Here is a 15,141-nt window from a genome sequence, read left to right as displayed (position 1 = left end):
CGCCATTTGCCAAACTCGCTGCCCGTTCTTCGATGCCAACAATCCGTGAAATGAAAAGGTGTTGTTATCGCGTCTTAAGGCGAAAAGCGTCTAATTTCATCTGTCCCAGAATAAGAGCAATGCTTCTGCAAGAAGCTGAAACAAAGAGTTCCAGTGTTTATTCTCAGTAAACAAGGACTGTAATAACCGGCAACATAGATGTCTTAGCGAGTCATCACCAAGGCCTGCACTTGTCCTTTGGGTTCATGCTCGAGCCCTCGGCGCACCCGAAGACGCTGGCGAAGGCGTCTGACTGGCGCATCGCGAAGTTGCACTCGGCGCGCCTGGAGAGCGGGGCATCGCACAACTGCAGGCAGGCTGACAGGAAGAACAGCTTGCCTCCGGAGAACTCCTCGAGCCCCATCAGGTGTTCGCTGTGGTGGAGAGAAGGCGCCCTGCGCAGCGCCCGCCAGGCAGCCTCGACCCCAATGGCACGCCGCAGCCAGGGCTCGGTGGTGCAGAGTGACGACGTGCTGCTCCTGACCAGGCTGTCCAGCAGCTCCATGGGAAGTCCTTCGGCGAGAAGTGTCGCGTACAGCGCTCCCATTCCACCGAAGGTCACAGCCAGTGGCAGACCTAAGGGTCACCGACCTCATGAACAAACTCGGTGGCCGCTTGGTGTGGAGGCAGAATGAGACTGGTATTATGTGCCAAGCATGTCTAACTGACCACTTGATCATGACTAATGGCCTTTAAGGATGATTCCGAATATGCCAGGGATAGCTTGATTGGCAGCGATGATGTCTCGTGGTATTAGCGAAACCCAAGCGAACCACTACCGCTCGTCAGATGTGGTCTAAGCGCTTTCTGCTAATTTTGTTTGTCTCTTCGTAATGAAAAATATAACCGAGGAGTGCAGAGTCGAATATCGCCATGGGGAAGCACATGGAGTAACAGAGTTAGGCAGGACAAAATCTGGGTGAGATTTCTAATTTTGCTCATCCCACCTTTCATATTATATCGTGGAAACTAGTCATTGAAAAATATGAGGTTCTAAGATTGATGCTCGTTGGGCTAGTTGGTTAATTATGACTTCAATAACAGCACAGAAGAAAGAAAGACGAGTGTTGTTTCCCTTTCCCCTTTTCTATGATTTCACACTTGCTGGTGTATGTACTATACAAGGCACGCTTGGTAAAATAAATAGTTGGAAGTCAGCGCTCTATTCTCTTGCGCCTTCCCGTCCCTTCTTTCTGCCTGCGCTGTTATTGACGTCATAAGGTTCTAAAGAGAGACAGTTAATAAATAGAGCGGAAGAGCCATCCACCTAGAGCAAATTAATTTAATGTGCCGCTCCTGACTCTCCTTAACGGCAAATACATACGACTGATTCTACCGTGCCCTAGCGGTCATAAAGACACCACCGTGGTCCACCTTCGGGTTGTTTCTTATTTGCCGTGGACGGATATTTGCCCTTCAAAGCTATTTTTCCGCAATCAAGACGCATATGCGGGTACTTCAATTCATAAGTGCAAGAAGTGCAAGACGCCGGGCTAGTTGGAAATGAAAAAAAAAAATGAAAAAAATGAAAAAAAATGAAAAATAATGAAAAAAAAAAAACAGCGCAAGGAACGGGACGAAACACGAAGGAAGGGAGACAAAGACACAGGCGCTGAACCTACAGACCCTACATTCATGAGGTCAGCCACCGCCTCAAAAAAGTCGCGAAACGTTCAGGGGTTGACGTCGTCTTTTCAGCGCCTAATAAGCTTTCCGCCCTTAGCGCGAAGGTAAACAAACCTCTGATCGCCCGTGGATGTGGGCTGACTCATTCGGAACAACTCGTCCCCTGCAAAACCGGCGTCGTCTACTCCCTGCCCGTATCCTGTGGGAAGAGATACATTGGCCACACAGGCAGGTGTCTCAACATTAGGCTTCACAGGAAAAACGTAAACAGCATTGCAATTTCCGGGCACCTCGCCATGCACTGCAAAAAGTGTAAACATAACGATGATGATCCGGACAAAACGTATTACCCAGATTTCAATCGCAGCACAATTATTGCTAGAGGACGGGATAGGATATCCAGGGAAATCGCAGAAGCGTTCGAAATCCACAGCGCAAATGAGCAATGTGTGAGTGCACCCTCCCTGTGCTTGTCGCAAAAAGAATTGGATTTTCTCAGAGGCTGGGTAAATGTTTAAAATTTTTTTCTTGAATGCCCCTCTCCGCTACTTTTGTTAATCACCTTGTGCCACGATTTTAGTCCCGTGTTTTTTTACCGTTATATTTTAATGCTTTTACTTGCCTTTTTGGCTATGTATATATCTGTTTTACCGGTTTTACTTTCCGTCCCGGCCTCCTACACCGTGGTTTTTATCGCTTTTAGTCTTTTCGGCTTTTCACCTTTTTATCGTTTTTTACTCTTGGACGTGACTACACTGTTTCGGTGATTGTGCAGGATCGCATTTGGCCACACCCCTCTCTTTGTACCTTATATATGTGTCCTGCTTCGGAATAAAATTTCAGTTGTTAACAGCGCCTGTGTCTTTGTCTCCCTTCCTTCGTGTTTCGTCCCGTTCCTTGCGCTGTTTTTTTTTCATTATACTCCAATTCATGTTTTCCAAACTTTGCGGTTTAAATAAACTGTCGTAGGTCAATATCTGTTTTCAGGAAGCACCAGTAAAAGTAAAACACAGGCCAGGCATCTTGTATTATACTCAATGACCGCCTTATATCTTAACGATTACCGCGCACATGCCTTAATAGGAAAATATTTAGTTCTTTCATGTGTACTGCGAAATCCTGAAAAATAATTATCGTTGCCTTCCATCATACGACCTCCAAAGATGTGGCTCACCTGGTCCGTACACGGGGGGAAAAATGAGCCAAATTGGCAGAAGCACCCCGAAGTCTTCTGCCTCGTAGCGGTGATGCCAGGCAAAGGGCTTGAAATTGAGTGGTCCCATTGGCGAGCCACCAGCGAGCGTGGCTTCCTTGGCAAGTCGGGCTACTGCGGGGGCAAGGGTGAGCCAGCTGTCGAGGAAGGAGGTGCCGAGCTTCAGTGGAGTCAAGGAGGCGTACGAGCGCTCCAGCTGCACTCGGGTGGTCGCCGTGGGCCAGAGAGAGAGGCCGACGTTTCGCGAGGGATCGAAGTCGCTATCATGACCGAGGCTGAGGGCATTGGTGGAGACCTTCATCAAGTGAGAGAAGCTCTTGGCCACGGAATCGAGAACGCTGTTCACCTGCAGCGTAACCGACCACAGTCGAAAAAAGTGCTGAAAGTTTTTTGTTCTTTCTGTGCGGTTTTTCACTGTGGACCGAACAGACATTTCGGTCGTAACGTCCGAATTTTGTGCTGCTACAATAGAGAAGAGTCACACAACTACAGCGTTTAAGTAATACGGCAAGTTGAGTACATAATTCAGCAATAAACAGCACAACAACGGCGACAAGAGAAAGAAGACCAGCGCTGCAGCGGGACAATTAAGTACTGAAAAAATGAGCCAACTAGACAAAAAAAAACCATTTTTCCAAATATAATTATCTAGCGTTCGGCCAGGCTTTTATTTGACTAGTTTAATTTTCTAAAACACTTTGATCTTACCTTTACTGCCGTGCACTATGAGCATACCAAAACCGTGGCATGTGAAGGCGAATTAAGGCCGCACGCAGAAAGTGCACCTACTCACGCATTCAACTCCACCCATAGGCCTCAGCGAGAGAATAAGAGAAACGCCTACTTCTAGCAGCGTCAAGGTGAAGCGGGTAATATCAGACCCCTGCGCCATCCTACCACGCCTTTCCCTGCAAGACCATCCCTTGAACTGGCTACTTATGCCGTCGATGACATGTTCTAGGTTTCTTTCAGTTGGAGGTTATGGTGCTTATAGTGCGTGTCCTTTGTCCGTCATCCAGGTTTAGCTCTCGCATGTTATGGATCAATACCGGCTTGCCAAGTTTGTCAAATTTCATGTTCTGCCTACTTAGAACCTCCGGAAGGACCCAGCGAAGCCCACGTAGAATGTGATGTCGAAATAAGTGATACAGAAATGAAATGAACCTAATATAAAAGAACAGCAACTAGTGATAGCTCCCATCACTTCATATGATGATTTTCCATTTTAATGAGAGACTTCAATGCAGAAACATATTTGGGCACCATCAGGGGCGGCTTCGGCGTCTGGTTGAAGTCTCCAGTTGCTAACCGTCACAGGCCTTCTGAACAGAACCTGCCTCTTTGAGATCCAAGTCCTCCTCTTCGGTATCCTTTTTACTCGCATATGAAGTGCCGTATTCAAGGTGTATTGCATGAAAGACTTCAGTGCACACTGAATTGACGACCTGAAGCAGGACTGCATTATCCAGGGTTCAAATGAAGCGGGCCCTCTACTGTCAGAGCTGGAAAAAATTACGCATTTAGACGTTTTGTTCCAAAACAGGGATTCCATGATTAGAATAGAGCCTATCTATTGCATTGTGGAATGCTACAAAAGCTGCTCGTCGTTATTAGCGCTTGTGTCTATCCATTTTGTTTTTGCTGCGCTATGGATTATTTCGTCTATCTTAAACTTGTCCTCAAATCTAGCCTTACATTTCGCCAGGCAAAGTAAAACACTCACCCAAATAAAAAAAAAACGAAATGGTTTTAGGTGGTTTTAGCTGATCACAACTGTCTCATGTAACCGCAGCTGGTGCATAACTGGTTCACGCACCAGATAGTTGTATGCACAGTACCGGAGGTGCTGGGAACGAACAAAAAGCTGGAAAAGGACGTAGTTAGTCTTGGAATTAAGCATGGAGAAGCGTTTCGTAATGGTTGAGGTAAACAGGGAGGTGAATAAAGCAGATTTTGGTAGGGCTTTTCAGCGATATGGCTTTCATTTTAACAGAAGGGTGGGAGCAGAGATCGGCTGGCGCCTAGCAGGCAGGGCTGTAGCTTTTTTAGGGGGTCCGCGAGAGCTAGGGGGAGTTGGAAGTGAAGCAGAAGAAAGCGTACTAACGGAGGCTGAGCCCCAAAAAATGGAAAAGAGGAGGTCAAGAAAGGAAAGTACAAAAAAAGAGATTGAACACTAGGATCCGATGCATAAACATGCAAGAAGGTAGAAAAAAAAGCGAAATGTCTAGAGACAGAACAGCAGTTGAAGCATGACAAAATAGGTGTGTATGCTGTGTGCGAGACTCATCTCAGGGATCTAGAAGATCCGCCGTTTATAGAAGGCTATGTCTGGGAAGGGTGCAACAGAACGAGAATGGAAAAAAAAAAGGGGGGAGGGGTAGGTATGTTGATACACCAGGGAACAAATTTGCAAACAATAAAATCATGTTGCGAAGAACATATCTAGGTATCAGGAACAATTGCCGGCATAAGGAGATGGCTAGGGGTAGTTTATTTAGGAGCAAGACAACAACGCAGGCTAAAACCAAGGATCTCGTTGAATATCTCAGTGACGATAACCGCCAGTTTGGAGACGGGGCCGATATTATTCTACTGGGGGACATGAACGGCCACATCCACGTTCTGGATCGATACACGGATTGTAACGGGAAACTAATGCTAGATTGCTGTGAGGGACACAACCTAGTTATTTCAAATAGGTAAGCAAAATGCGAGGAACAAATCACGTGGGAATACCGCAACAGGCAGACGACCATTGACTATTGTCTAATGTCGCCGGGAATTTATAGCAAGGTCACAAAAATGGAAATAGACGAAGAAGGGGAGTGTAGTCTGGGAAGTGATCATAAACGTATTAGTCTGCGGATGGGGCCATTAATAAAAAGAGAAAGGGAAGTTAAACAAAAACTAAATGTAATATTAAACGACGATAAAATAGCAGAGATAGCAGCAGATACAGAGGAAGCGATAGAGAAAAGCACCTTGGAAGAATCGGATTATGAAAAGGTAGAACTACTTATAACGAGAACAATTAAGGAGGTAAAGTAGCAAACAGCTGGAATTCAAAGAGGAAGCCACGGAGCTGGTGGAATAAGGAAATCAGGGAAGCCATATTGAACAACGACGGGCAGCTTCAAGGGAACACCGAGAAGTAAAGAAAGCACAGGTATCACAGGAGGAAATAGACCAAAAATGGGAATCATATTGACAAAAGAAACTTGATGTACAGACCCTCGTTCAAAGTAACATAAAGCAGTCCATCGATCGCTGGATGCTGGCATACACGACGCCACTAAAGGCGGACCAAGAAAATTCTGGAACCATATAAGCTGGCTAGGTAAAAGAATCAAAGAAAGCAGGACCGGATTCAAGATAACGAGGGAAATCGTTTAAAGGGAGGCAACACAGTGACCTACATTACAAAGGTTATAGCCGAGTGATTTAACAGCGACGATAGGGTAAACTACGCAAATCAGGAAGCAACACAAGATAGCAGAATACGAAGCAGCTTAGAAGTGACCCATCTAAACGGGAAAAAGGCAGAAAAAACATTTCTAAAAACACATCTACAGGAATAGATGGAATTCCGATCAAGCTGATTAATGAACATGGTTCAGAAGTAAGGAAACATTGTTAAAAGCTTTGGAAACAGTCATAACGAATAAGCAAATTCCGGACAGCTGGCGGCAGAGTAAAATGAAATTGATTTATAAATGAAAAGGAGAAAGGATACACATAAAATCCTACAGGCTGATTACCATAATATCTGTTATATACAAGTTGGCCATGCAGGCGGTGAAATTAAAGACGCAAGCATGGGTAGAAAGCAACAAGATACTACTTGAGAACGGCTTTAGAAACGGTATGCTCTTAGATGACTGTCTGTTCGTGCTTACCCAATGCATCGAAATATCTAGAGTGGAAAATAGACCTTTGCATTTGTCCTTCCTGCACATAAACGGAGCGTACGACAACGTAAGCAGGGAACTCCTGTGGAACATATTAAAAGAAGAAGGTATTGGTAATGAGATAATAGTGTTCCTACAGGAAATATACCGGGATAACAAAGTAGAAATTACATGTGAAGGGATAAGAAGTACAGAAGCTGTCAAGGTACGCAAAGGAGTAAGACAAGGTTGTCTTCTATCACCGCAGCTGTTCATGCTTCATATGAGAAATCCGGGACGGAGGATACGAGAAAGTAACCTATATAGATTAGGCGGAAAGGCCTAAGTAGAAGCGCGCCTCCCCGGTTTAATGTACGCAGATGATATTGTGCTGCTAGCTGAGAGTCTGGAAGAATTGCACACTTTAGTTAAGTATTGCGGAGACGAAAGGGACGCTCTAGGCTTCAGTTTTAGCGCAGTTAAGTCGCGTCTGATGATTTTCAACGGCTCAACTCATCAGGTTCTTAAAATAAAACATGAAATACCCAGAGTAGCAGAATATAAATATCTGGGGGTATGGGTAAACGAAGGACTGGCACACATTGAAAAGCATGAGCAATCACTTAGGCCAAAAGGGCGAAGAAATGGCGGGATAATGAAGCATAGGGCATTGTGGGGATGCAACAGGTACGAGGTCTTGAGGGGTATTTGGAAAGGAATTATGGTGCCCGGGCTTACTTTCGAAAATTCGGTTTTGTGCCTAAAATCATAGATACCGTCGACATTAGAAATAAATCAGAGAGCCATCGGAAGATTAGCACTAGGTACCCACGACAAAACCGCAAATAAGGCCGTACAGAGAGATATAGGCTGGGCATCTTTCGAAGTACGGGAAGCTCAGTATAAAACATTATGAGGAGCGCCTGAGGAAATTGGACAGTAAAGATGAGCAGCTAAAGTATTTAAATACCTGTACCTAAAAAGCGTTGATTCACAATCGAGGAAAAAACTAGGAAACTAACCAGTAAGTATGCTGGTGACAAGGATGAAGAAATAGAGAGCGTTAAGCGACAGGCTAAAAACACAGAAGGTAAAAATGGATACATTTGATGGTAAGGCAACAGAGTGTGGACCTATACCGAAAGTGGAAACGGCAGATCAGGAAGCAAGCTTTCTTTGATAACTCCACAGGCATTGCCTTACTTTTTGAAGCTAGATGAGGGTGCCTTAGAACACGCAGTTAGAAAATGAAATTTAGCAATGAAGATGACACATGTGCAGTATGTGGTAAATCCACAGAAACAAATAACCATATTATACTCGAAAATAATGGTATCCATCGGGAAGTCTATGCAGGCGCAGTCACTCTTCCTGAAGCTCGGGGGTTTAGAGATACCAGTGGCCGGGTGAATAAACCTGCGCTGGAAGCTAGCATAAAACGATTGGAAGATTGATGGCTTAAAAGCAGGAAGGTGACACAATATTAGTAATGTAGAATCAAAAATTTTAAAAATAGAATGATGGTATAGTGCGCCGATCTAAAACAATAATTAAGATATACGGGGAAAACATGAGCATGATAGCAACTGCTACAACCATTTAATAGGGGACGCTAGTATATTCCATCCATCCATCCATCCATCCATCCATCCATCCATCCATCCATCCATCCATCCATCCATCCATCCATCCATCCATCCATCCATCCATCCATCCATCCATCCATCCATCCATCCATCCATCCATCCATCCATCCATCCATCCATCCATCCATCCATATATCCATCCATCCATCCATCCATCCATCCATCCATCCATCCATCCATCCATCCATCCATCCATCCATCCATCCATCCATCCATCCATCCATCCATCCATCCATCCATCCATCCATACCTGCCATTTGGAAGTAGGCACTTCCCATTTCCTCCAAGGCAGGCTGCATCAGCATGTGGATCGGGAGCTTCCGGGCTTGCAATCTGGGTTTCGCAAGGGCAGAGGAACTAGAGACCGAGATTGCCAACCTTCGCTGGATCATGGAAAAAACAAGAGAGTTCCAGAAACCCATCTACTTCTGCCTTATTGATTATACGAGAGCGTTTGACTGCGTAGATTACCGCAGATTGAGGCAAGCTCTCCAAAAGATGGGAGTTCCAATTCACCTCATCTGTCTCCTCAGGAACCTGTATGAAGGGCAAGAGGCCACAGTCAAAACTGGGCATGGTCTTACTGATTGGTTTCCGATTGAGAAAGGAGTGAGACAAAGCTGAATACTGTCGCCCTGCTTATTTAACCTATATGCTGACTGCATCATGAGGAAGGCCGCTCTGGGCGAGTCTTCAGCTGGAGTGAAGATTGCTGGGAAACGTATCAACAACCTTAGATATGCGGATGATACCACTTTAATGGCAGAAAGTGAAGTGGAACTTAAGAGATTTTTGATGCGCGTGCAAGAAGAGACTGAGAAGTTTGGGCTTAAACTGAACATTAAAAAGACAAAGATCATGGCGTCTTGCCCTGTCAAGTCCTGGAGCATCAAGGGGCAAGAAGAGGAAGCTGTGACAGATTTTCTCTTTTTGGGCTCCAAGATTAGCCCAGAAGGAGACTGCAGCCATGAAATTAGGAGACGCCTGCTTCTGGGAAAGAGAGCCATGGCTAGCCTTGACCGCCTAGTAAAGAGCAGAGACATTACACTGCCAACCAAGATCCGTATAACTCGTGCTATGGTCTTTCCAGTTGTAGTGTATGGATGCGAGAGTTAGACTGTGAAGAAGGCTGACCGCCGAAGAAATGACGCGTTTGAATTGTGGTGCTGGCGGAGACTCTTGAGAGTTCCTTGAACGTCCAGAAGATGAAATCAGTCGATATTGTAGACCATAAACCCTGACTGCTCATTCGAGGGTCAAATTCTAAAGTTAAAGCTCAGCTACTTTGGTAATCTAATGAGAAGAGCGGAGTCGCTGGAGAAATATTTGATGTTGGAAAAGGTTGAGGGTCACCGGAGAAGGGGTAGGCAGTGAACGCGATGGTTAGATGGCATCCTTGAGGCGCTGCAGATGAAGTTAAGTGATGTTAGGAAGATAGTGAGAGACCGGAAAGCGTGGGGTGATATGGTCCATAGGGTCACGAAACGTCGGACACGACTGAACGACTGAACTGAACTGAACTGATTTTCTATTTGGTGGTCAAGCGAAGTCAATTGGATCTAGTTGGTTTTAAGGGGGGAGAAAGCTCCTACTTGCTGTTGAGGTTATATGTGTGGTTTATTCATCTCAGCCTAATAGTTGAAAACTGTGAGAACAGCAATGAATGATAATAGTTGGCAGCCGCCTGAGCAATTCGTCGCTGCTGTGAGTGGAGACGCAATATTCTCAGGCGGGTCAATGTTGAAGATCTCATCATGAAGAACTCCAAGCTAATGACTCGAAAACGTTTACACAGGGTTTGTATATAAAGTAGCGGGAAACGCTTCAATAACTTTTAGAGGTATAGGTATAATGCCTCAAAAGTCTTCAACATACACCACGTGAGTGTTGATACACTTTTTCCAATGAGTTTCCATGAATGAAAGGCTCCTCGGTAGATGGATTCATGAAGGGTCTCTCACACAAGCTTTTATGACGGCGTTTAGGGTCACGGGGAGAGAGGATTTCCGTTTTGTGCATAGTGTCCATGTGCCAAGTCGGTGTACTTATGCGGTTGAGGCATCAGGTATCAGGTATGAGGTATCAGGTTCGGCGCTGCTCTTGGTGCAGAAGTTCCTGATTGCATTGTCTTGATGGTCTAATTTTGCTCATCCTTCAAGACATTCAGAACGTGTTTAGCGCAGATCTTTCGCGTCGTCATACTTTCGGTCATAATGCTATGCACGGTCATCTTTTCAATGCTTGTCTCATCTGCGACCATTCGCACACATAACTGGTCCTCTGAATGCAGCACTTCGAACACATGTCGCTTGTTGTATTTTCTTGGCTTCGACGGCCGTCTTGTGCGGGGCTCGTCTTCCATAATCTCTCGTCCGTATTTAAAAATCTTTTACCACTTAAACACTGCAGTTTGTGGCAAGTATTCATTCTTAAATACTTGACAAATTATGCCCAAAATCTCAGTACCTGGATCTACCACACCAACATTATATTTAATGGCGCACCACTCTTCAATCATTCGTTGCATCATGCGCTTGCAGCCGGTCTGTCGACAGAGGTCCACAAAAAACATGATCTAGCCTAAAATAACGCTCGCAGGTGACTGAAGCTTGATGCGTCTTCTCCTCCACCGCTTATCAATGGTATGAGTTCAATGCGACGTGCAGTCATCATCATAATCAGCCTGATTATACCCACTGCAGGGCGAAGGCCTCTCCAGTATTACACCAGCTAACCCGGTCACATGCTAGCTGCATCTACTTGACCCCTGCGAATATCGTAACATCATCCGCACCTCTAACGTTCTGCCACCCCCTGTTACACTTTCCTTCCCTTGCAATCCAATTCATTACACTAAGTGATCATCGGTTATCTTCTCTTCGCACTACATGTCCTGCCCATAGCCATTTCTTCTTCTTTATTTCCACTTCAATGCCATTAACCCGACTTGTTCATCTTACCCACACTGTGCGCTCCCGATCTCTTAACATTACACCTACCATTTTTCCCCTGACTACGGTGAATTTTTCTTCACGAAGTTTGAGATGCTTTCCTCTGTAGCCTTATGGCTCCACATGAGCAGATATCAATGACTAATCGCTCCCTCCTTAAAAATCTGCTGCCCCTTGGGGGATTTCCTTGAATATTCGATCAACATCGCTGCTTCTTCAAGGTATTGATCAATTTACTCTCACCCTACCATTTGTTCTGTTGACCGTCCTGGTTAGCACAGTTGGTAGAGTGATTGCCACGGAAAGGCGGTGGGGGCTCGATCCCCTGATCAGGACAAATTTTTCTTTAACTACGAGGTTTTTGAGAAAGCGCTAGAGCTTTCCATTGCAGCTGTATAGCTTTACATGGGTGGATATCAATGGTGCTATAACTCACTTATTACAAATCTACTCCAGCTTGGCGGTTCCCCTAAATATTCCGTCAACCGCCATTCTTCCTTCCGTAGCCATCTGTGTTTTCCTCAGCTTAAGTATAGAACCCTTTTCGTTAGCCTCCACGTTTCAGCCCCAAAGCTAGGTACAGGCAGGCAAACGGTTGTATACTCTCCTCTTGAGCGATACCGGTAAGCTCCTAGTCATAATCTGTGAGTACTTTTCAAATGCGTTTCATCCTAATCTAGTCCGGATCTGAGATTACTACCTATCGTAAATATATATATTCACCGAGTATTTCCGTTGTTTCGCTACCTATTGTAAACAGCCACTCCTTACCGAGGCTGTTGAAGATTGCATTAGTCTTATGCAACTCTTAGTTTTCGGCAATGTTATTATTTAGGCCTACCTTTCAGCTTTTCCTACCTAGTTCATCCATCATTCTTTGCAATGTGACGAACAGTTACACCAAGATAAAGTTGTTCCCGATACTTTCTTATACGAACCTCGTAGAAACGTAAATCCCTTCATCGTCTTCATCAGCCGGACTATACCCACTGTAGGGCGAAGGCCTCTCCGATATTCCTTCAGTTAACCCGTTCCTGTGCTAGTTGCATCCTCGTAACCCCTGCGAACTTCTTAACCTCATCCGCCCACGTAACTTTCTGCCGCCCCCTGCTACGCTTTCCTTCCCTTGGAATCCAGTTTATTACCCTAAGCGACCATCGGTTATCCTCTCTTCGCACTACATGTCCTGCCCATGCCCATTTCTTCTTAATTTCTACTAGAATGGACCCCTAACATTTTCTGTTTCATAGCCCTCTGCGTTGTCCTCAACTTAAGTAAAATCTTCTTAGTTAGCCTCCACGCTTCAGCACCATAGGTTAGTACAGGTAAGATGCAACTGTTGTATACTTTCCTCTTGAGTGGTACCGGTAAGCTGCTAGTCATAATCTGCGAGTGCTTGCCAAATGCGCTCCATCCCAATCTTACTCTTCTTGTTATTTCCTTTTCATGGTCTGGATCTGCGGTTACTACCTGTCCTAAGTAGACATATTCGCCTACTACTTCCAATGCTTCGCTACCTAACGTAAACTGCTGCTCCTTCCCGAGGCTGTTGAATATAACCTTAGTCTTCTGCATATTGATTTTCAAGCCTACCTTTCGGCTTTTCCTGTCTAGGTCATCAATCATTCTTTCCCGTTCATCCTCTCAGTTACTTAGCAATGCAATATCATCTGCAAATCGGAGATTACTGACGTGTTCTCAATCTACCCTTATCCGTAACTGCTGCCATTTCGTCTGTGAATACTTCTAAGCAAGCTGTGAATAGTACTGGGGAGATCGTGTCTCCTTGCCTAACACCTTTCTTTATAGGAATTTTGTTGCTTTCTTTATGCCGAACTATGGTTTCTGTGCAGTCCCTGTATATTTCTTCCAGCACTTTCACGTACAGCTCGTCTACAGTCTGATTTTGTAATGCATGCATGATCGCCGAGGTTTCTACAAAAATGAAATTGACTTCATAATGTGTTCTAAATCCGCCATCGTGAAAGATTTAGATGTAGTTTGGAAAGTGCAATGCAATGAGCACAGGATGGTAAGGTCTCGAATTAGTCTCAATAATAGAGAGCCAATGAAGCATATTAGTAAAAATGAAGTCCATCAACGAATTAGTGGTGAGGGGCAGGGCAAAAGAGTTCAGGATTCTCAGTACAGAATATATATTCAGCTCTAACCGAGGATGACGATATTAGCCTAAGAGCAATGAACACTGATTTCAGAGATGTCATTACTAAGTGCGCTGTAGAAGTAGGTGGTAGGATAGTTAGAGAAGATACCGGCAAGCTGTCCAAGGAGACGAAATATTCGATTAAGAACCGTCAAAATATGAAAGCTTCCAATCCAACAGACCAGATTGAAGCGGCAGAGATACCAAGGCTAATCAATGAGCGCAAAGTGGTAAATATAAGGAAGTGTAACGTGGAGAAAATTGAGCATGCTGTAAATAACGTTGAAGCCTAAAGCAATGAAGAAGAAATTCGGCATATACAACAATCACATGTATGCGCAAGAGATAAGGCGGGCATTGTCATCACGAATATAGACAAGATAGTCAAAGTAGCGGAACAGTTCGATACTGATCTCTACAGTAGCCAAAGAAGTCAGGACAATAATAAGATTGGCGGTAGGGAAATGCAGTCACACGTTCTGTTAATGGCGAAGGACGAAGTTAGCAAAGCATTAAAACTATGAAAAGAGGGAAATCAGCTGGAGAGGATCAGGTAACTATAGATTTGTTGAAGAACGGCGGGGGGGGGGGGGGGGGGGGAGGGGTGCGAATGTCGTGCTAGAAACACTGGCCACCCATATACGCAGTGCCGGATCTCATCGTCGGTACCGGAACCATGGAAGAATGCAAACATTATCTTAATCATGAGAATGAAGACGGTAAGGAGTTGAAAATTACAGACCACTCAACTTATTGTCTGTTACGTATAAGGTATTTTCCAAGGTAACCGCAAATAGAATTAGGACAACCTTAGACAGCAAGCAAGCAAACTATCAAGCAGGTTTTCGGAAAGGGTACTCTACTACGATCATCATACTGCATACTGCCATCAACCAGGTGATAGAAAAATGCTCGGAATAAAACCAGCCCTTATACATAGCATTCATTGGTTACTAAAAAGCATTTGACTCAGTAGAAACCTCGGCGGTCAAGAAAATACCTTCACCACTTCCTTAAATGTGGAATGACAAAAATTGCCAGTGGCTAAGGTCAGCTAGGCGAGGGTATCCATAGCGAAACCTCGACTCGGTGTCTGCGTCGCTTTCGAGACGTCCTTCCCATTATTGCGGACGCGCTAAGCTCAGCCTTTCGTGTTTGTATGCGCTGTGGGGCACACCAAGTAACTGTTTTCCGGGTCGTCCGACGCAGCTTTTCGCAGTCTTTGAAGATGCTATGCACTTTACGCGCGCTTACCGTCTAATTCTTCATTTATGCCCTATCTGACTAACAAGCGCACACGCTGGGGCCTATTTCATATTTTTATTACAATATTGCATAGTTTCTACATGACTTCAAGCAGGAGTAAGCACAAAGAAATATACAATAAAAGTTACACCATGCAATAACACGAACTGAAGCAAATGAAATCGGACACAGGTGTAAAAGTGCACCACGTAAGCATTTTCTTCAAATTTGCAATAAATGCATCAACGCAATATCGTTCGGTAATTGATTCTGCTCGCTTATGGTTCTAGAAAAAAATGAAATGTTATTTATAGCGGCATACTCTTGAATCATTTTACCGTTATCAAAAGAGGAGTTTGCTCGCCAAGTG

The 15,141-nt window shown here is 44.7% G+C and overlaps 1 protein-coding gene across 1 annotated transcript in view; it reads right to left on the bottom strand.

The window, feature by feature from the left end:
• Positions 1-214: 214 nt before the first annotated feature.
• The window catches only part of LOC146210348 (neprilysin-1-like), a 597,280-nt gene continuing 582,353 nt past the window's right edge, over positions 215-15,141 (bottom strand). Inside the window, exons 7-8 of the mRNA XM_084575627.1 lie at positions 2,840-3,224; positions 215-615 (exon numbers count right to left, since the gene is read on the bottom strand). Coding sequence (XP_084431753.1) covers positions 215-615; positions 2,840-3,224 — 786 coding nt within the window. The remainder of the gene's footprint in view (positions 616-2,839; positions 3,225-15,141) is intronic.

This window comes from Amblyomma maculatum, chromosome 1, assembly GCF_055883805.1.
Source record: "Amblyomma maculatum isolate TAMU_Amacu chromosome 1, ASM5588380v1, whole genome shotgun sequence".
In the NCBI taxonomy this organism is placed as follows: Eukaryota; Metazoa; Arthropoda; class Arachnida; order Ixodida; family Ixodidae; genus Amblyomma; species Amblyomma maculatum.
Note: the sequence above shows the minus strand (reverse complement) of the source record. Positions and strands in the feature narration are given on the sequence as shown.